The 20,561-nt window shown below is 52.2% G+C and overlaps 2 protein-coding genes across 2 annotated transcripts; both read left to right on the forward strand.

The window, feature by feature from the left end:
• Window positions 1-442: 442 nt before the first annotated feature.
• HOXD4 (homeobox D4) lies at window positions 443-1,767 on the forward strand (the record flags this gene model as incomplete). The annotated part of the gene is made up of 2 exons (XM_084255960.1): window positions 443-875; window positions 1,421-1,767. 2 exons carry the CDS (start codon window positions 443-445, stop codon window positions 1,765-1,767), a joined length of 780 nt encoding a protein of 259 aa, XP_084112086.1.
• A 15,234-nt stretch (window positions 1,768-17,001) lies between these two features.
• Window positions 17,002-20,283, forward strand: HOXD3 (homeobox D3; the record flags this gene model as incomplete). Its single annotated transcript, XM_084247088.1, has 2 exons — window positions 17,002-17,542; window positions 19,340-20,283. 2 exons carry the CDS (start codon window positions 17,002-17,004, stop codon window positions 20,095-20,097), a joined length of 1,299 nt encoding a protein of 432 aa, XP_084103214.1. The 3' UTR covers window positions 20,098-20,283.
• Window positions 20,284-20,561: the final 278 nt, after the last annotated feature.

Below are 20,561 nucleotides of genomic sequence, written 5' to 3' on the forward strand. Positions count from 1 at the left end.
TCCAGCCCACCCACCTTTGGATGCCCTCATGGATGTGGGGATTCATCCCGCCCCCCCTCCCGGGCCAGTGCGGGCTTTGGGGAGCTGCTTTCATGCAGGCTTGAGGAGGAAGAGCACTAGAGGTTAGCAAAGTCAGTGGCAGACAAAAACTGGAATTACCTGCAGGGAATGAGGGTGCTGAGGATTAGAACCACATTAACATCTGGTGGGGGCCCTCAAATGTGCACCTACGAGTCACTTGATTACACGTATGTTATTTAGTTAAATTTGTGAAAATTATGAGATGCTCACCAACCCGGTGATAAACTCGCTCCCTTGCTATTGGCTGGGCTGGTCACATGGCCGACCAACTTTATTCAGTTGACAGCAAGTAGGAGGGCCCTATGGAAGGAGAAAAAAAGACAACACGAGAAAAATTAGTATTTTCTACCTTCTGAAATTAATGGCCATGAGTTCGTATATGGTGAACTCCAAGTATGTGGACCCCAAGTTCCCTCCGTGCGAGGAATATTTGCAGGGTGGCTACCTAGGCGAGCAGGGCGCCGACTTCTACGGCGGCGGTGCGCAGGGTGCCGACTTCCAGCCCTCGGGGCTCTACCCACGGCCCGACTTCGGTGAGCAGCCCTTCGGAGGCGGCCCGGGGCCCGGCTCGGCGCTGCCCACGCGGGGTCACGGGCAAGAACCCAGCGGCCCTGGTGGCCACTACGGCGCCCCGGGAGAGCCCTGCCCGGCGCCCTCAGCGCCCCCGCCCGCTCCCCTGCCGGGCGCCCGGGCCTGCAGCCAGCCAGGCGGCCCCAAGCCTCCAGCCCCCGGGACAGCACTCAAGCAGCCCGCCGTGGTCTACCCATGGATGAAGAAGGTGCACGTGAATTCTGGTAAGGCGTGGGCCCAGCGACCTTTCTGTCCCCACCCTAGCTCAAGGCCTGGAACCCGGGAGGGGTGCAAGTGCGTGGGGGCCAGTGGGGCTTCAACGGGGCGCTGCAATTACTCTCTCCATAAATTTTTATAGCTAAGGGAGCAGGCCGGGACCATGTGGCTGACTGCTTGGCTCTGGGCAAAAAAGGGGGTGGAGATGGGGGTGGGGTGGGGGAGGACTCCATTTTCAGAGTGGAAGGAACACGTTGTGGGAGAAAGGGATTTCCAAAATACTTGGGAATTCCGGAGCACAAAGCGGTGGAGCAGGGAGATGGGAGCACCTTTGGGGACCCCAGCCTGCAAGCCTGGGGGAGTGGGTGGGTGTGCGGGTGGATAGGCTCCAGCGTGTGCCCCTGGCAGAGAGGGCGGGAGCGAGGGAGAGAGCTGGCTCGGGAGCGGGGAGGGCGCTGGGCCTCTGGGCGCGCCAGGAAGTGAGTGCTGGTGGCAGGGGCCTAACTACTGGCCTAGTGCTGACCTGACTCTGCTGTCTGTTTTGTCTCTGCAGTAAACCCCAACTATACCGGCGGGGAGCCCAAGCGGTCCCGGACAGCCTACACCCGGCAGCAAGTCCTAGAACTGGAGAAGGAATTTCATTTTAACAGGTATCTGACGAGGCGCCGGCGGATTGAAATCGCTCATACCCTGTGTCTGTCTGAGCGCCAGATCAAGATCTGGTTCCAGAACCGGAGGATGAAGTGGAAAAAAGACCATAAGTTGCCCAACACGAAAGGCAGGTCCTCCTCCTCCTCTGCATCGTCCTCCTCCTCCTCCTCCTGCACCTCCTCAGCTGCCCCTGGCCAGCATTTGCAGCCTCTGGTCAAGGACCACCACACAGACCTGACGACCTTATAGAAGTGGGGACCCTGGGCCCATCCCTCCCTGTGCTCCCGGCTGAGCCGAAGCTGCGGGTGCAGGCCGGGCCTGCTGTCACCTCGCTGGGCTCTAAGGTACTGTGGGGTGGACCTGGGACAAGCAGGCCGCCCTCGGACTAGGTTAGCATCCTGCCCGAGGGCAGCCCCCCTCCCTGGACCAGGGATGGGGGTGGGAGGGGGGTGGGATGTTCTCTCTGAGTCTATTATCAAATGGCAGGAGCTACTGAGAACATAAAACCTTTGCGAGTCATTAAACTCATGAAAATCTCCTCTGTTGGATTTTGAATTTGCAAATGAAGGTTGGATGCTTTACCCCTGTGAATTTGAACATTCACCCCCACCCCATCCCTCCAGGGATATTTGTGGTTTAATAATGTGGGGGAATTGAGGCAGAACTGTGGCCACCCCGGTGCTAGGTGATTGCAACAGAAGCAAGAGAGCTGGGCCAGGGTTTCTGAACTTTCTGGGTTGTCTATATAGATTCCAGTGTGAAATTTTTTTTTTCTCTCCCAGCGGCTCCATGTCCAAATAAGTCTAAGAAGGAAATGGAAACGGGTTGTTTTATGTTTAGATTATATTTGCTTAAATATTTATTTGTGGGGAATGGAGTACAGAAATAACTGACATCTAAATGCAAAAACCTCAAGATGATGAAAGGGACTGAGTTTCAGGGAGCTGAATCTGAGATTGTGGACTTACTTCTGGTGTAACTTGCAGTTTGAACTCCACCCACTCCCCGGAAATGGGTGTAGGGGGCCCTTAACCCTTTTAGAGGAAAGCAAAGGGTCCACTCAAATTTGAGTTCTTGAAAATATATTTCCACATGTGCTTTTTTCAGCACTGTGCTTACAACCAGTTCTGGGTGATTAAAGGAGAGGGAAAAAAGAAAGAAACAAATGGCCCAACATTTTCCTTCTGGGGAAAGAAAACAAAACCTCTATGTTCTGGGTCATTAGATAATGACTGAATTTTCTGTTCCAACTGGATTCCAAATGCCCCCAAATACCCCATATAGCAGTATTTTATAGAAATTGGTGTATGGCCCATGTGAGCGAGGGGACTATATTGCTAAGGCGAGGAAGTCCTACTTTCAAAAAAGAGAGAAAAACCTCACTGAATCTAGAAGTCCACAAAAGTTTGTTTTAGGGTTTTCTCCCTCCGTTTTTTTTTAATTTTTAAAATAAATCTTAGAGTCTTTCTCATCTTATTAATTAGAAGCATAAATTGTAAAACTATAAAAGTTTTCAGGTCCTGGTCCTTGCCTTGAGAATAGTGGTTTAAAAACAATCACTCTCAAACAACAGGAGAGAGATTCTTCAGTCATTTTTCTTATGCCTTTCCTCCGAAGGGTTCAAAGCTCATTTTTCTAGAATGCTGACCCTTAAGGACAAGGGGAAGAGTCAAAGGTAATGTCCAGAGTTCATATACTCAAATGAAACAAGCCTTCCTGAAGTTTAAACCCCAATGCCTCTGGTTCCAAAGAGGAACCCTGGTTGTAGCTACTGAGAAGTGACAAAAGGGGGGAGGGAGAAGGGGTGAACTTAAAAAGGAGTTGGAGAATTTGGGTTATTTTTTTAGTGCTCCAGAACACTTAAGAAGTTTTCAGCATTAGTTTTAAAAATATATTTAAGTGTGTGTATATGGAGGGGGGGGGTGTGCTTTCTCTGCAGGCATGTTCTTTGGTTCAGTGTCTCCTGAGAGCTGAGGGCAGGTATTCACTGGAGTCCCTAGGCTGAAATTCCACTTCTCTAAAGTATCTTCCAAGCCTTAGTCTTTTGTATTAGACCCTGGGGACAGCTCTTTGTTCCTCCTTGGGGTGAGCCTGGCTCTCAGACTTGCACATGGCAATACTTGAATATCGCCACGTCGGGATATTAAAGATGGATATTCCTGCATTATTCGCATCATTGTTTCTATGACAAAAAGCACAGAGTTCATACATAGTCAAGACGTCTTTTTTCTGATGCCCTCACGTTGAGAAGCTGAAAAGGTATTTTACTGAAGTTCGGCTAAATTACAGAATCAGGTTCATCCAGAGGACAAATTTTCTATTCGATTAGCTGTATTTCAGCCGGGAGGACTGACCTCTAAACCCTTAACCTTTTGGACTCTGACTACCCTTCTCTTCTTTTTTTCCTCTAACGTGCAGAGCAGGCTTTGGACACAGCAATTGAAAAGAGCCGCTATCCTTAGGCAAGTTGGGAAGTTGCTAAGATTCTTTCCTAAAACTCAAATCTGTGAATACACTGTACCCTCTCCTTGGGAGGGGGGAAGTATCTGTTCCCAACATCCAGTGACATGTATATCACAGATTACTACAGAGACTTCCTTCTTTCAGAGAAGTTCAGGTTGCTCACCCAGCTTCAGACCAAATGCCAAACCAAACTACTTAACTGCCTTCACCCCTGCCCCAGAGGAAAGGGACATGTTTTCAGGATGAAAACCCAAACTCTTTCTCAAACTTAGTCCCACTACTTTGGAAAGTAACTTTAGAGGAGAAACAACTTCTTTGTTTATAAGTCTCAGCTCCTCTTCCCAGCTTCCAGGGATTGTCTTTTGAAATGTTAATGAAGCCTGGTTGGCCCAGAGGGCAGCCTTCCACCCAGAGGTCCCTATCAGACCCTAGAGTCCATTTGGGCCCACAGCAGTGGGGCAGGGAAGAAGCAGGGCCTCCAACCACCTAGTGCAGGGAAGGAAATGAGTTTCCATCTGGGAACGTGCTCTGGAGAAAGCTAAATATAGAATGGTTCAACGTCCATTTGCTTTTGTTTCCAGTTCCCCCAAATATGAGCCAGAAGTGTTTTGGTGTTTATTTTTTTTTTTAAGCTGTGTTGGGGTTGTGACTGGGGGTGGGGGAGAGCTAAGTGTTTGCTGAGGATGTGGCTCCTTAGACTCCCATCTCACTCTGTCCATTGCAGCCTTTTGTTGGGGGATGATATTGTCAGTCAGCCCCATGGTGTCTGTTCACACAAGATGCTTTTTGAAATAGAATTGACCGATGTTCTACTGCCACTGATTAAAGTATTATTTATACTAATTGTTGCTTGTAGTTTTGATGTAATTCATTGATCTATATTTGAAATAATAAAAGGTGTAGCGAAATCTCCCTCCTGTTTGGTGCCTCTACAGAAGCATTCTTTACTAAGTTTTCTAAAAACAAACATTCAATATAAACCATGTGTTTTGTTTTCCACATGTGCCTGGTTTGTAAAGGTTGTACTGTATAAGACTTAGAAAAATTCTATCCTTGCCCCCTCCCCTTACATACACACTCCCAATTTGGCCACCATATTTTCTGAGCCTTGGGAAGCCTGGGTTGGATTCAGGCTGCAGGGGTGTTAGGTATTGTTTTTTGAAAGGAAAATGAGTTAACATCCCAAGCTAAAAAGAGGCTCCAGGTTGGCTCTCTGTGTGCCCCTGCCAACACCAAACCTCTTCAGTCTTTTATGGTAGGATGGGTGAGAGACCTTCCTACCCTCCAACTCTGGAATAGTGGTGCTGGGTTCTGGGCCAAGCCTGGGCTGGCCATTGGCTGCTCCTACATGACCCCTCTGGTCTCCAAACTCAGGCTTTTACTTTCTGGTGCTGCTCAGTCCCACGGGGGCTACCAGCACCTGCCCCTCCTGCCTCCAGTGCCCCCTCCGCCCTGCCCTCCAGACCACAATAAACACTCCCCTCTCTAAAAAGTGGCCTGTGCTATTTTTATCACGAGGGCATTTTCACGTCTTGGCCTCGCCTAGAAGAGGGGCCCAAGACTGGAGTCCCAAAATAGATGGGGTGGGGGGGGGGTGCTTGCTGGAGACAGGAAATGAGCAGAATGCATAAAATCAGACATGTGTCCTTAATATATGGAAGGGCTCGCCTCAGACGCGTGGACATGTGTATTTATAAGTGCGCAGACAGAAGTTTAAATATTCAGACACATTTTATGATTGTCCTCTGCCCGTCTTCTGGTTAATGGCTCCTCCTGTGCCCACCAATACATCAATACCGTTGTGTGTATTGAATCACCGGCAGGGATGAGGAGGAAGCGAGTCCATAGCCGAGCCCGCTGGAGTACAGTACAGTAAATCCCGACCCTCGGCAGACGGCGCTTCCCGCCTGCCTGCCCGCCATGTTGGGGAGCCCTCCCTGCCCCCCGCGCTGGGCTGGGCGGCTGGGGCTCGCCGGCTGCCGGGGGAGGGCCTTTCATAACCCGGAGAATTTTCAAAGTGCGAGGAAGATGATAAGAATAGATTTCTACAAGTCCCGACCACGTGATTGGCGAAATAATTAATTCAGCACGTCCCTTAAGAAACACGGAGTCGTCATTAATCTGCCACGCAAAGGGCTCTCTCCGACTTGGAAAGTGCAGGGATCCCAAGAATATCACCCGCCGAGGGGGGCCGCGCGGCGCCCCCAACCCTCCACCCCAACCCCGCGGCGGCGGGCGCGGGAGCGCAGGCGGCAGGTAAATATTTGGGCGACTTTTATTTCTTCAGATTTAAATCCTTAATGAACTTAGCTGTCAGGGCTGCTGACAAATAGTTCTCTTTGCTTCCTGATTTGGAACCGCGCGCCGGCGAGAAGTTGTTAGTGGCTTGGATGGTGACCTTTGGTTCAGCAAAGCTTTGCACTTATGAAAAATTACCGAGAGCGAACGAGTGTGTGTGTGTGTGTGTGTGTGTGTGTGTTGGGGGGAGGGGGAGAGAGACAGAGGGCGAGAGAGGGGGGGAGAGAGAGAGGGAGAGAGAGAGAGAGAGAGGTGAGGGACAAGGGTGCGAGGGGCGCGGGGTGCGCCCGGGCTGCCTGGAGACAACAGGAGTTGTAAAAACCCGCCCGGCTGGGGACGCGCCTGGCGCACGCGGGCTGAGGTTGCCCGGTCGCCTGTGTCTACCGGGAACAATGGTCGCTGTCACGGCATCTGCCGCCTATTCTTAAACCGGTGAGAAAAGGCCCTGGCCCTCTTTTCAAGCAAGGGTCGTAAATTTTTCTTTGCGTCATAATAGAAGGCTATAAAATCGAGTTGAAATTTTACCCCAGGCAGGTTTTAACCAACAGATAATTATTTCCGAGTTGCTTCTCCCTTCCCCGTCCCTTCCCACCCAAGCGCTGCTGCTTCTGTCACCCCAGCCAGGACTTTCCCATTATTTTTGTATTTTTAATTTCGGAGGACGATCTCAAATAAAGGCAGGGAGAAGTCCCTGCCAGCCGAGCCGGCGACCCGGGAGCCAGGGCACGCCGGGGACGGGGTCCGCGGGCGAGGCCGGGGCGGGCTGCGAAGGCTCTGTCTCCAGCGCTCTCCCACTTCAACCTTTTTTCCCTCCCGAGCCCCAAGGAGAGTCGACGTTCCAGAGTCACTCTGCTCCCAATTCACCCAGCCTCGGGGCTGGGGGCGGCAGCGGTCTGGTCTAGCTCGCCACTCCCGCCCGAAGCCAGAGTTGATTCTCCTGCTTCCCTCTTGTTGGCTTTGAGGAGGATTTCGGCGAGCTGGGGCTGACTGTGTGTGGTGATTGTTTTGGGACGCTGTGTGTGTGTTTTGATTTCTTTTTTGGTGTGTGTATATTTTCCCGTCAGGACAGAGACAAAGTTTCCTCCGTTATGAATTATACATTCAAACAATAACACATTAATTCAATTATTCAAAGATGACAAATGTTTATGTGCTTTGCAAGTGACTCCGGCGCAGATTTGCCGGCTTTCTCTGAGCAGCTTGCGTTTTTCTCAATGAGAATTGGCTGTCCTCCCACTCCCAGCCCCACCCACCCTAAACCCCCCAACAATCCCCTGGTAGGCCCAGGAAGGAACCCACAAAAAGCTTCTCCAGCGCCACTGGTAGTCCCGCAGCCAACAGCCTCCCAAGGCCCGGGCTTGGCGGGCACCGGCCCGGGCTATTTTATCAGTGTGACAATTGCCCGGGTTGGTGTGATAAATCATCGTAAGTAATTCCTGAAAGGGTGCGAGGCTGTTGGGGGCCGGGCGAGGACTGTAAATCTTTCCGGTTTATTGCTCTATGAACATATGCTCCGATTGAAGAAGGCTTAGATCCTTTCCTGGAGACAAATTCCCGCAAAGCAGCCCCCCTCTTTGACTGGAGATTAACACTTGCTGTGGGCCGGCTGCTCAGTTCCTGGCAGGAGTCTGGGGGCGGGGTCCTTGGGATGGGGGTGCATTGGGGGTACCCACAGTCTGACTCCAAAAGGCACCCAAGTGGGCCTCCAGCCAGGCCCAGTCAGGTGAACAAAAGGAGGGGCTTGCTGACAGGTCTGGGGGCTTGAGCCTGTGACCTGCCCTCTGGGACTTTTCTGTGCCTCTGGAGTGAAGATGCCGAGGACTTTACCCCTTTCTCCCGGGCCCTTCTGCCTGCGGTTGCCGGTTGCCGGGCACATTTGCCTTCACCTTTCCCAGACCTTGCGTGCTGGCACACGGGTCTGCTCCGTGCGGGATGCCTCTGAAGAGCAGAACGGGCCATGAGAGCAAGACTTGGGGAATTGGGTGGAGACCCCAGAATGGGTGTGAGATTTTGGGGTGCGGGGGAGGTGGGGAGGACCCCGTGGGCTCATCAAAAGCCCAAGAGCTGGAAGCAGCGGCTGACCCGAGCCAGAAGTTTAACTATTCTTTCCATCTGCAGAATTGTTTCCTAAATTCCTTCCAGCCACTCGGGGAGCGCTGGAAACCTGTCCTGATTTCATATTTTTAAAAACAGAAGCTCCCTCAATCCCCCAAATAACTTCAGCCAAGACTGGACCCGCACCTCCCCTTCCCTCCTGGCTTTCTTGGAGGCGCCGCAGGAAGCGGGACGCGGTGGCCTCGCTGTCCCTGGGCCTGCAGGATCCCTCAGCCCTGCCCAGATACCGAGGTTCACAGGTTCCAGCACAGGCTGGGTGGCTCGGCGGCTCCGTGCCGCAGGGTCCAGGTGGAGTGTGCAAGATGCAGAGAGGGAGACCTCTGTGGGTTCTGGCCGGCTGCTTAGGCGCCTTTTCTGGCTATGGAAGTGTCAGCGCGTCTGCTGTGTCCCCGGAAAGAGTCGAGGACCAAGCGGTGATGGCAGCGCGGTGGCGGCGGCCGTGGTGGGATTTCCTCCGTCTGACTATCCTGGGCTGTTGAGTTGGAGGCTCCCACCTTAGGGCTGAAACCTGCTCTGCTATAACGCAATCCCATGGCCCGGAGAGAGCGGAATATCAGCCAATTCTCCTAGGCGGCGCCTGACGGGTGCTGATGCTGGGGGACCCCAGGCAGCCAGAGCGCTAGGGGAACACTGAGCCTCTGCTACCTCACAGCCGCCTGGGAGATGCCTCTAAGAGAGGCTTGGCCTCTAATATTTCCCATCCCCGGACCAGTCTGCTGGCAGGCTGGGCCAGGGTCAGAGGTCGTGGGGGGAGAGACCTTCAGGGACCCCATCCTCCCCACCCACCAGCATGGCTGAGGCCGCGTAGATCCTGAGCTTGGAGATGGGGGCTTTCCTTTTGCCCCACACCCACCCGTGTCTGCTGCGGGGAAGGAACCAGGTCCCACACCTTCCTGCCCCTCCTCCCAGCCCCCAGGCCTGGCTGCGCTCCGGGGCTGTTTGGCGTGAAAGTTTCAGCCTCAATCAGTACAATCTTCCCCAGGGGTCACGTGAACAAATATGCTCGCATTTGAAGGCAGCGGCTGTATTTCCCGACTATGAGGGGGTTTCCGGGGCTCTCTCCAAATCCTTTCTGGGCCACATTCTGAAAGCAAAACAAACCCCGAGCCTTGGGGGGCCAAGGAGGGCTGGGCAGGAGCCCAAGAGTGGGTGGGGGCGCGGGTGGCCACCGCTCTGGGCCTGGGAGCCGACAGGCGGGCGGGTGGACCGACAGGCGCGCAGCGCAGGCGAAGCCAGCTCGGGGACTACGAACTCGTTCCTCCTGCGTTTATTGGTAGTTGAACCTCAGCCTGGTTCCGTTCTACCGGGAATTCCGTGTGCTCGGGTATATGGCCGCGTCTGCGAGCGCGCAAGACCAGGGTTGGGACAGTGTTGTCTGCAGACAAAGGGGGAAGGCTAGCTCTGCCCCCCACTGGCGCCCACTCTGAGGCCGAGGACACCAGGTTTATGATAAATTGGGATCCAGGTAAGCAATTGCATGACAAAATGGAAATCTTTGGGCACCGGGCTGCTTGCTGCCCTGAGCGGGATACTAAATATGATTTATTTTGTGTAATCTGTGATCTTGATTATTGCCAATTGGTGAGGCAGCCCGCGTAGACCTAGATACAATTCTACATATACATCGAGGACGGTGATTAATCAGAACGGAGGTGCGTTTTATGGGGATGCTCCCGCCTACCCAAAGGTTAGGAGGACACACTACCTCGCCAGGCTTGGAGGGTGGCCGGTGGCCTTGGGTGATGGTGGGGGCGGGGGATGGCAGTTTGAGGAGAGGGTCCGAAGAGAGGGTTGGGGCTGGAGGAAGTATTTGGGGGTTGAATGTACAATTATGGAAATGGATTGAAAATGAAATGAATAAAAAGAAACTTTTTTTACACTGTCACTGCCAAAGTAAGATGGAACATCATATTAATTCTGTGTCTTGAGCTGCGGGGCTGGGCGCAGGCAGGTTGATTTATATGTATTTAAAATAAACTCTATGGCCAGCCAGCTCCCTGCATTGTTCTGGGAGCTCTCTCCAATTATGCATGCCTTTATCTCTGGATGTTGGCTTAATCTTTTTTCTTGGAAGATTAAAATGCTACTCGCGCTCTCTCCTCAAATTCAAGAGAACCCCCCAGCTACCCAGAAGAGTTTGGGAAGCTCCACCACACTTCCATCACTAATTTGGGGTTTTTACTACAATAGTGGCAAGAAAAAAGGGTTAGGGCTTCTGGGTCTTTCTCCCCAAAGACCCCGGAATGAAAGCTAAATCATATTTTGGCTCCCTCATCCCATCCATCCTTTTGTTTACTGCGTCCTGTGGCTCCTAGTTTGAGGAGACCTGGACAAGTCAACCCGGGTCTTTCCCCCAGCCAAAGCCGGCGCAGTAAGCGACTTCATGAGTCTGAGTGAGAGGCTCCATGCTCATGGGAACGCCATGGGGTCGGGCCAGACAGGGTCTCTGAGTGTAAGGGACCCAGAAAGCAAGGAACACTCTCTTATGGTAGGTTGGGAAGGGGCCCCAGTAGGTGAGGGACCCACTTTCAGGGGCGTCGCCATTAAAGGAGAGCAGTAAAGTTGTTTTGTCAATCTCCTGCGCTTAGCTCCATAGAACTTAAAGTCGCTGGACATTTTTCTTCGCTTGCTGCCTTGGAGCTGCGCGCCTGCCAACTTAGTCAGCTGAATCCAATTACTGCGAGCAGCATTTCATTTGGCCCTATGGAGCACTCACTTATAACTTCCCCGAAAATTTCAATAATCCGCACCAAGGCTTCCTACCCTAAAGACTTTTCCCTGGGTACTGATGGGGGATGGGGTAGAGGGCCATGTCTGCCTGGGACCAGCTCTTCGTTGACACCTCGGAAGACGGGGTTCCCTTCGCTCCCCCAGTCTCTGGCTGTGGAAAGGGTACTCGAGCTGGTGGCCCTGCGCCAGCCGGCTTGGGTGTACCATTCCAAGCAAGCATGAGGCGGAAGTTGGGCTGGTAGCTGGGCGGTGGGTGGGCTGGAGAGGGAGCCGGGGAGAAGGTTTTGGGGGCTCAAGTTTGGCTTGGGGGGGTCCTCTTTCCTTTCACCTCCCCAGGCTTCCAGCGCTCGCTTGGAACGCTGAGTGCACACTCACCCCCAGGCGCAAACTTACCCTGTTCCTCCGCGGTTGAGAAAACAAAGTCTACCTACAGGCGTTGGGGGATCGAGGTACTGGGTGGCCCTCTGAACTTAGCCCTTCTTCTAAAGGGCAGCTCCTACTGCTAAAGAACGCTATTCAAAAAATAAATGAATAAATAAATAAATAAGTAAATAAATAAAAAAAATAGTCAAGCGGCAACAGTTGACGTCCGCCCACGTGAATGTATCATATAAAGCGGCTTTGGGGCTGTCGGGTCCCTTCTGAGAGCCCGGGTACCTCGCGCCTCCACCGCGCAGCCCTCGGGACCCGCCCAGCGGAACGGCCCCCTTGGGTCCTGGCCGGCTGGGAAGCTGAAGCGCGGGAGCCACGGTAGAAGCCCTACCGGGCCGGGATCCCTCCGAGGCGCTTCTGTTGGGTGTTCATTAAGGGGTGAGTTATTGCCGCGTGAGCCAAAGGTCACTTCAAAGGCTTATGGCTGCGCGCTCTAGCCTTTAGAAGGGCCTGAACGCTTTGTGTGGGGCTTTCCCTGGCGCGGCTTAGTGTTTGCAAACTACTGAGTCGACAAATTGCACAGGGCAGATGCAAGAGGGGGATTGTGTCTCTCCTTTCACCTGACCGGGGCAGGCGCCCGCTGAGCGCAGGCAGTGGTGGGCAGCTTGGTCTGGTTTGGGGTAGGAGTGGAATATTTGTTTCTTAGGCAATCTGTAGTCAGATCCTCAACGAGGCATGGGCAGTCCAAGCCAGAAGTGTGTTGTTTATTCACTGGAATGGAATAAACTCAAGGGAAACCATCAGACATACAATATCCAAACCAGGAAGTAGCACCCAGCTTCCTCTCCTCTGAGGCTCAGTGGCCGGCCCCAGACTCGGACCCACCCAGGCCCATCTACATACTCACCCTCCTTTTCTGATGCCCTGTGTTACAGCCTCCTCCCCACTCCGGCGCTGCTTAGTCCCTCTCCTCTACTCCTAGGGTATGGGCTTGGCCTCTGATACTGGGGCACCTGGATCATTTAAAGCTTTGCTGGAGCAGGAGAGTCACTGGTCTCCCTCCCTACGGCTGACCCATTTGGCCCATCCCTTGGCTGGAGGGTCCAGCCTTCCCTTCTCTGGTCTTCCCCTTCTCCCATCCAGCTCAGGATTTTAGTGTTAAAGGCCACCCAGCCCTTTCCCCAGAGCAAACCTAGTCTCCTTTCTGCCTGGGAGAGGGCTTGTGGAATGGCAGTGGGCACCATATACAATAGTCACATTGATTATGACATCCTTAAAAGGAGTAAAGCCTCTCGAGTGTGTTTGTAAGAAAGAAGCGGCTGCCACTGAGAGTTTCCATTTTGTTCCAGATTCGCCTCAACAGAATATCAAAAGGAACCCGAGGAGCCTACCAAAAAAGTTAGAGACAATTGGAGAAAACACACACACAATTGTGGTGAGTGGAGTGATTTAAAAAAAATAATTCCCACTACATTTCCATCTGTCCTGCAACTCAAGGTAGCCATCTCAGGATTCATACATCAAGACATAAAACAAAGGGCGGCTTTGAAGTGGATCACCTCAGTGTGAACTGTGGCGCGTTACATGATAACCGATCATCAGCCTTCAAATTTATGGCGCTTTAATGGGGTGAGCCCAGTGCTTTAAATGCAGGGTGTATTATGTATTGAGTTATCTGGGCTAAATAAGAGTGATTTAGAAGGCGCGTCAGGGGCTTCCTATAGGGCAGAAGAGGCTCAGGCTGAGAGATCAGGAGAACGTAGGCAGAAAGCAGCCCCAGCTCTGCAGTAAACACATCCCCTTCCGAACAAATCCGAAAAGGAGTAGTTTGGAAATCCTGAAGTAGCAAAACCAAGGGAGGGAAGGATCCTCGTTCGATTTCAGTGAACCAACTTCAGCAAGAGTCGCGTCTGCCACTAGATCGCGGGGCTCCGAGGCCGGAGTCCAACTGGAAACCTAAGAGAAAAATTTAGAGTAACAGAAGCAATTAGAACTCCATCGCCTCACCCTCTCTTTCAACTTGCAGGGCTGACTCTGCCCTTTCGCGATTTACTGGGATTATGGCGCTAGCCACAGCCTGGCGACTCTCTCCTCCCTCCCCAAGCCCCTCGGACACTCCCGGACCTCGGCGGGCGAGTGAGCGCCTGGTGGGCCTCCGGCGTCTGGCGAGCCTCCGGGCGATGCGAGGTCTCGGCGGGCAGAAGAGCTTCGGCCCCCGGAGAGGCTGTGAGCGTCCGGTCCCTGGTCCCGCCGCCGAGTCGAGCAGCGCTCAGAGGCCGCACCGACCACTTTATATAATCCCCCTGCTCGCAGGGCGCGGGGCCGGGAAAAGTGCGGAGTAGGGAATTCTTTTGCTGCGCTTCCTCCTACGCGGAGCCTGTTTTCCACTTCTGAAAAGTGCCGGGCCTTGGGAAGTGTTTTTCTTTTCATTCCTTACTGAAGCGTTTACTGCCGCGGTGCTCGCAGTCATAAATTTTGTTACAAACCACAATGACAGGTGCATTGATATGCACCGTGAGAGCTCCAGCTGCTTAATAACCCCGTCCCCTGGCCGCTGTGAGCGCCTTTTATTTATTCGGTATCATATTAGGTATTGATCCCGGGCAGAATTAAGTGCAGTGAGCAAGTATCAGTGCTAGGCTGTTCTGGAGGCGCGGCGGGTGCAGCAGGCTGCGCGGCCCTGGGACCGGCCGGTGGTTGCTCAGAGGCCGCCTTCTTCCAACTGAGGACCGTTTGGCCCTGTATTCTCCGTCTGCTGTAGGATCTCCGAGTTGAGTTGGACAACTTCCTAGGATCTCGAGAAAGGGCTAGCCAGACCCCATTTGGCGCCCCAACTTCAAGAGGGGCCTGGGATGGCGCCAGCGGGGGTTTGGGGGGTGACTGATCCGGCAGGTTCCCAGGCTGGGAGGCAGAGGGGAGATGAGAGAGGTTAGGGCTGCAGGACGACTTCGAAGACCGCCCCTCCCCCTACAAGGGCTAGTCTTCACCCCGAGGCATTTGGGCAAAGGAGCCCAAAGGAGCAGAAGTACCAAAGGGTGAGAAAAGAAAGCCTTAAAAAAAAAAAAAAAGAGGGGGGGAGTGATCAAAAAGATGAGCCACTGAACAGTTGACCATTGTCCAAGTGATTTATGACCCATTCCTGCTTTTTAAGTTCAAGCAGAGTTCACAAGGAGTAGGGATTTCTGGAAAGAAAAAAGCTTTTTTAAAAAAATAATTTTGTAACATTTCCAGGTTCTGTTGAAGAAGAGGTGGCTTCTTTAGGGCACTGTATTTCTAGGGTGGATGCTGCAAAGCTTCCCTGCTTCTGGGGAAGTGGGCATTGGGGTGGTGGATCACCACTGAGTAGGCCTTGAAATTCCTGAAGACAATGAAAACAGAGGCAGGAGAAAAAAATGTGTGACTACTCATGAAGCTGCCCAGTAGTTGCACTTTTGAGGCCCATACACAGAGCTTTTGAAAAAGGAATGCGCCATAGGAACAAATATGTGTAGAAGCATCTATTTCAAATACCTGCTCAACTCCTAAAGAAGTTATTTTAATGTGATTGGTCTGTGTATCAAGATAAACTTGGTCAACCTGACATGCAAAAGTGTGATGTTTCGCTCCCACAGTTGTAAATAAAATGACAGAAGCAGCAGTTTTGGTGGTCTGAGTGTCAAATATGGCCATTTTGACATGCAGCAAGCCCAAGTTTAAGAGTGGAAGCAGGATCCCAGAAAAGTCTAGGAACTTAACTAAACCCAGGGTACCTAGGGCTTAGGGACAAAAACATAAATATCAGTCACAGGATGAGACAGAGAATGATATATAAAATTTATGAATTGAAAGTGATTAAATCAGCATTGTTAGGTAGATATCCTAACTGCATATATTTAAGAACAGTAATAGAAACATTTTCTAGAACATAACATCCTAGTATTCTATTTATTATGCCATAGAGAAGTGCCTGTCTCCTATCAAAAAAGTAGTATTTCCACTTATAATTTAAAACAAAATGGGCATAGTATTTTTAAACAAAGGCTAATATGAATAATTTTTTAAATTATTGGGTTAGGTTTTTTTGTTGAAAGAGGAGGGGAAATGAGTGAATGGACAAGTGGTTTTGGTACTAGTGGTCAATTGTATTAGTCATATACATTATCTAGACAATGTGGTCCATCATGTGACCATGATGGGAGTTTTGGGGAAGGAAAGTTGCCTGGAAAAAAAAAAAAAGAGAGAGATCAAGAATTAAGCCTGGGGAGCTGACCTATGAGTTTTCTTTATCAAACAAACAAAAGTGGTTGAATACCTTAGTTATACTTTAACTCCTTAGGAGCCTTTCAGGAGAAAGGGGTGGGTTATGAGGAGGGAAACCCCCATCAGGAGTCAGGCACTACAAAAGGGGTTGCTTTTTTTTCTTAGTATTTTTCTTCCTCTAATTCTGGGTCCATTCATCATGCCATGAGAGGTTCTCTAATTGGTTGTGGTTTGGGTGGGAGGTTGGGGGCGGGAATGGATGATCCAGAGCAGCGGTCAATAATATGTACTTATATAATAAATGCAGGATAAAGTGATAAAGTTATAACGTAAAGTATTCTCCATTCACTCATATTCCCTGCATTTCCACTGGTATCCATTTAAAAGTAGTGGGAGACAAAGTTTATTAAAGAGTCTGGAAAAATGTAGATGAAAAGTAACATTTTCTAGCCTTGAAATATGTCTGGGAGTTTTAAGCCCTCTTCTTGGTTTTCATCTCCTAGTAGAGTCCACAGTGCTGACCCACAGAGCTAAGTGGGCTGATTCTCACCCTGTCACAGGAAGTGAACTATCGGGGTCTCCATGAAAGATGCTGTGATTTTGAAATCAGGTGGGGAAGTAATTATTTTTATTTTAGTGCTCTGGCCACTCTGAATGTATTATAGGGCTTTCTTTTGTTCATCAAAATTCTGGGATGACCCAATGATTGACCGTTTGATTTAGTCACACATTCATTCACTTGTTCAACAGGCATTATTACACTTGCTACTTTCAGGGCACTGGGTTGGATGTTAGGCACGTATGGAAGAAAAAGGCACAGTTCCTGCTTGTAAGGACCTCAAAATCTAGAGAGAATCAGCCATTAAGATAAATGAGATCCTAAGTGTTTTTTTTTCATGAAGATTTAAAGACCAAATTGACAGTCTTGGAGAAAGAAAATTTTATCCTAGTCGGGGAGGTGTGGTATAGGTCCCTTCCCTTGGATGGAGTTGAGCTAAAGAGAAGAAATGGTCTTATGTCTATGAAAAATTCCCTATGACTTTTTTAAGGGTTGCAATAAGTTCATAAAACCCCAGATCCCTCCAGTTTGAAGTGAGTGTGAAGCAGAGTCTTGGCTAGTCCTATCTTGACTGGTAGTGCCTCTGACAGTCCCTCTGGGGCCTCTCACTTTTCTTCTCCTCAGGTCACCTGGAGCTGGGGGCTGCCTCAGCTTTCTCAGGATTCCCGAGACATTGAATGTGGTGTTGAAGGAGACTGTGGTGGTCAATGTTATTTGAGCAGGGTCAGCAGGCCCCAGAGCTTCCTGAGTTCACGATGCAGAAGGCTGCTTACTATGAAAACCCAGGACTCTTTGGAGGCTATGGCTATAGCAAAGCCACCGACACTTATGGCTACAGTAACCCCCATCAGCCTTACCCACCCCCTGCTGCTGCCAACTCTCTGGACACTGATTACCCGGGTTCTGCCTGCTCCATCCAGAGCTCTGCACCTCTTCGAGCCCCAACCCACAAAGGGGCTGAACTCAATGGAAGCTGCATGCGACCTGGCACTGGGAACAGCCAGGGTGGAGGTGGTGGCAGCCAGCCTCCAGGGCTGAACTCAGAGCAGCAGCCACCCCAACCCCCTCCTCCACCACCGACCCTACCCCCCTCCTCACCTACCAACCCTGGAGGTGGAGTGCAAGTCAAGAAGGCCAAGGGTGGGCCCAATGCTTCTGGCTCTTCAGCTACCATCAGTAAGCAGATCTTCCCATGGATGAAAGAGTCCCGACAGAACTCCAAGCAGAAGAACAGCTGTGCCACTGCAGGTAGCTCTGTGAGGGGCTCACCCTGGGCCAAGTCTCCTCCAAACTAGTCTCCTCCCAAGTAACTAGTTCATCCAGGAAACAAGCGATTTGGGTCTAGAAGTGCAGTCTTGGAGGCCATATATCTAAGCTCCTATATCCTTTCTTTTTATTATTTCCAACTGGGGTTATAGCCTTCCAGTGACAAGGTGCTCACTTTCACTCAGGGCTGCTGGTGCGATTGCTGGACAAGTCTCATAGTTATTAGTAGACGGCTCTTCCTTACATTAATAAGGAGTGTTAGGTCAGTATATAGCTCTTCCTTATACTGAGCTATATATTTCCTGGGCTGCTGGTCATAACTCAGCACCTTCTTTCACATAGCAGCTCTTCAAAACTTGAAGCTAGGTGATTACATAACCCATAACACATGAATCCCACACCCTTGAGTGCAGAAACATTAAAGTCTGTGGCGAGGTATGTTAAGAACCAAGTTAAGTGCTGCCTGCATTATCTAATTTTCTGAAGCTCTCTTTGAGGTAGGTATATGATAACATCCCCATTTTACAGATAAGGAAACTGTTAGAGATGATAAGTGACTTGCCCAAGATCACAAAACACAGCGTGGTAAACTTGAATCCATCCAGGGCCTGCAAGGCATAACCATGGGACTCTACTGGTCCACTCCAGCCCAAATCTATCCATTCCAGCAAATGCATATAGGGAGGAGCATGTCCCACGGCAAGAGGATGTGCTCTGGAACCCTCCAGGGTTTCTCTCCCTGGAGGAGACCCTAGTGTTGAGAAGATCTTCTATAGGTCCATTCAGGGTATGTGGAAGAATACCACATGGACAGGAGTAGGAGCAATGAGGCCTGCTGCCTCTCTCTGTTCAGGCTGCTTGGGTCTTAAAAAAATTTGTTGTCTTTTAGTTCTTTGATGGGGTTTATCTTTAGGTCAATGAACTTATTCCAGGTCCAGGGATAGTTTGAGGCCTGGGATGTAGCTAACTTATTGTGAGGTCTCTGGCTTGCCCACTGCTCTTTGGGGCTGCTGCTCCCAGGGGGAAAGCTCTCCCAGCCTGTAAGCTTCTCTTGCCCCTCCTTCTTCTGCTGCAGGCCCAGGCCCGCCCTCCCAGGAGAAATCCATTTGTCTTTTCAGGGAGGGAGTGGACAAGCTGCTGAGAGATGGCAGTGGTGGTGGAAGCCAGTGTGGGGACTGCTGCTCCCAGCACAGCAGTGCTCAAAATGCCCCCAGTCTGGCTTTGGGTCCCCTAACAATTTGGGGGCAGTATTTTTATGGGTTACTGTCTACTTGTATTTGGGTGCCGAATCCTTGGGTACAGCTGGGCTGGAGTGAGGTGCCAAGATGTGGACCCTCACTGTACACTTCCTGGGGTACTTTGCTCTTGAGCCAGCCCCCATGCAAGGCAGACTGGGGGCTGCCTCCACCCCAGCATCAGAGGCTGGGAGGAGTGCTCACGCAATCTGGAGGGAGGCCTAACCAGCGGCTGCTAGTCTCTCAGTAAACTCCTCCATGGCCTTTGGGAAGGGATGATGGACTAGGCTGGAGGGGAGAGGGAGGGCAGAGTGAGTCGGACCTCAGAAGGCAGATGAGAGTTTCAGGTGCCACTGATAGGTAGGCCTGGGACCAGTGATTTCCGGGTCGGTCGGCATCTCACCTCCCCAGTGCCCCTCCCCCAGCCCAGTCTGGATTAAGGTGCGGGGGAGGCGTGGAGGAAGAGGAGGGAAGCACCCCTCTCCGGCCTGGCGTGTCCCCACTTCCCCCTCTCAGCGTTCCCTCTCTCTCCCTCTCTACCCAGGAGAGAGCTGCGAGGACAAGAGCCCGCCAGGCCCGGCGTCCAAGCGGGTGCGCACGGCGTATACGAGTGCGCAGCTGGTGGAGCTGGAGAAGGAATTCCACTTTAACCGCTACTTGTGTCGGCCGCGCCGGGTGGAGATGGCCAACTTGCTGAACCTCACCGAGCGCCAGATCAAGATCTGGTTCCAGAACCGGCGCATGAAGTACAAGAAGGACCAGAAGGCCAAAGGCATACTGCACTCGCCGGCCGGCCAGTCCCCCGAGCGCAGCCCGCCGCTCGGAGGCGCCGCGGGCCACGTGGCCTACTCGGGCCAGCTGCAGCCCGTGCCCGGCCTGGCCTACGACGCGCCTTCGCCGCCCGCCTTCGCCAAATCTCAGCCCAACATGTACGGCCTGGCCGCCTACACGGCGCCGCTCAGCAGCTGCCTGCCGCAGCAGAAGCGCTACGCGGCGCCCGAGTTTGAGCCCCACCCCATGGCGAGCAACGGCGGCGGCTTTGCCAGCGCCAATCTGCAGGGCAGCCCGGTGTACGTGGGGGGCAACTTCGTCGACTCCATGGCCCCGGCGTCCGGGCCTGTTTTCAACCTGGGCCACCTCTCGCACCCATCTTCGGCCAGCGTGGACTACAGTTGCGCGGCACAGATTCCCGGCAATCACCACCACGGACCCTGCGACCCTCATCCCACCTACACAGATCTCTCGGCCCACCACTCCTCTCAGGGACGCCTGCCCGAGGCCCCCAAACTGACGCATCTGTAGCAGCCGCCGTCGGCCCGAACTCGCGGCGAAATTACCTCTTTGGCTTTGGTGGCGGGGTGGCGGGCGGGCAGCTCAGTGACACCTCCCACCCCCTCTGGCCCCGTCGCTGCCTCCCGGGCCTCGGGCCAAGAGCGGCCGAGGCGCAGGCGACTGGGCCTCCCCTCCGGGCGCGCGCTCCTTTGGGGGACTCGCCATAAATCAGCCGCAAAGATCCGACTCTGTAAACCTGACAGTGCCATATACTGCGGACCGAGGGACTCTAATCTGGTAATGGTGTCCCAAAGGTAAGTCTGAGATCCACCGGCTGCGCGCCCTGCAGAGGGACGACAGTCCGGAGAGCCGCGGGCCTGGTCCCGGTCTAGCTTAGTTGTGGAGACCTTAATTTATATGCTCCTTCCAGTCCCGTAAGGATTGCATCGGACTCAACGATCTGTATTTATTATTTGAAGCGAGTCATTTCGTTT

This window comes from Talpa europaea, assembly GCF_964194135.1.
Source record: "Talpa europaea genome assembly, chromosome: 1".
NCBI classification, from domain to species: Eukaryota; Metazoa; Chordata; class Mammalia; order Eulipotyphla; family Talpidae; genus Talpa; species Talpa europaea.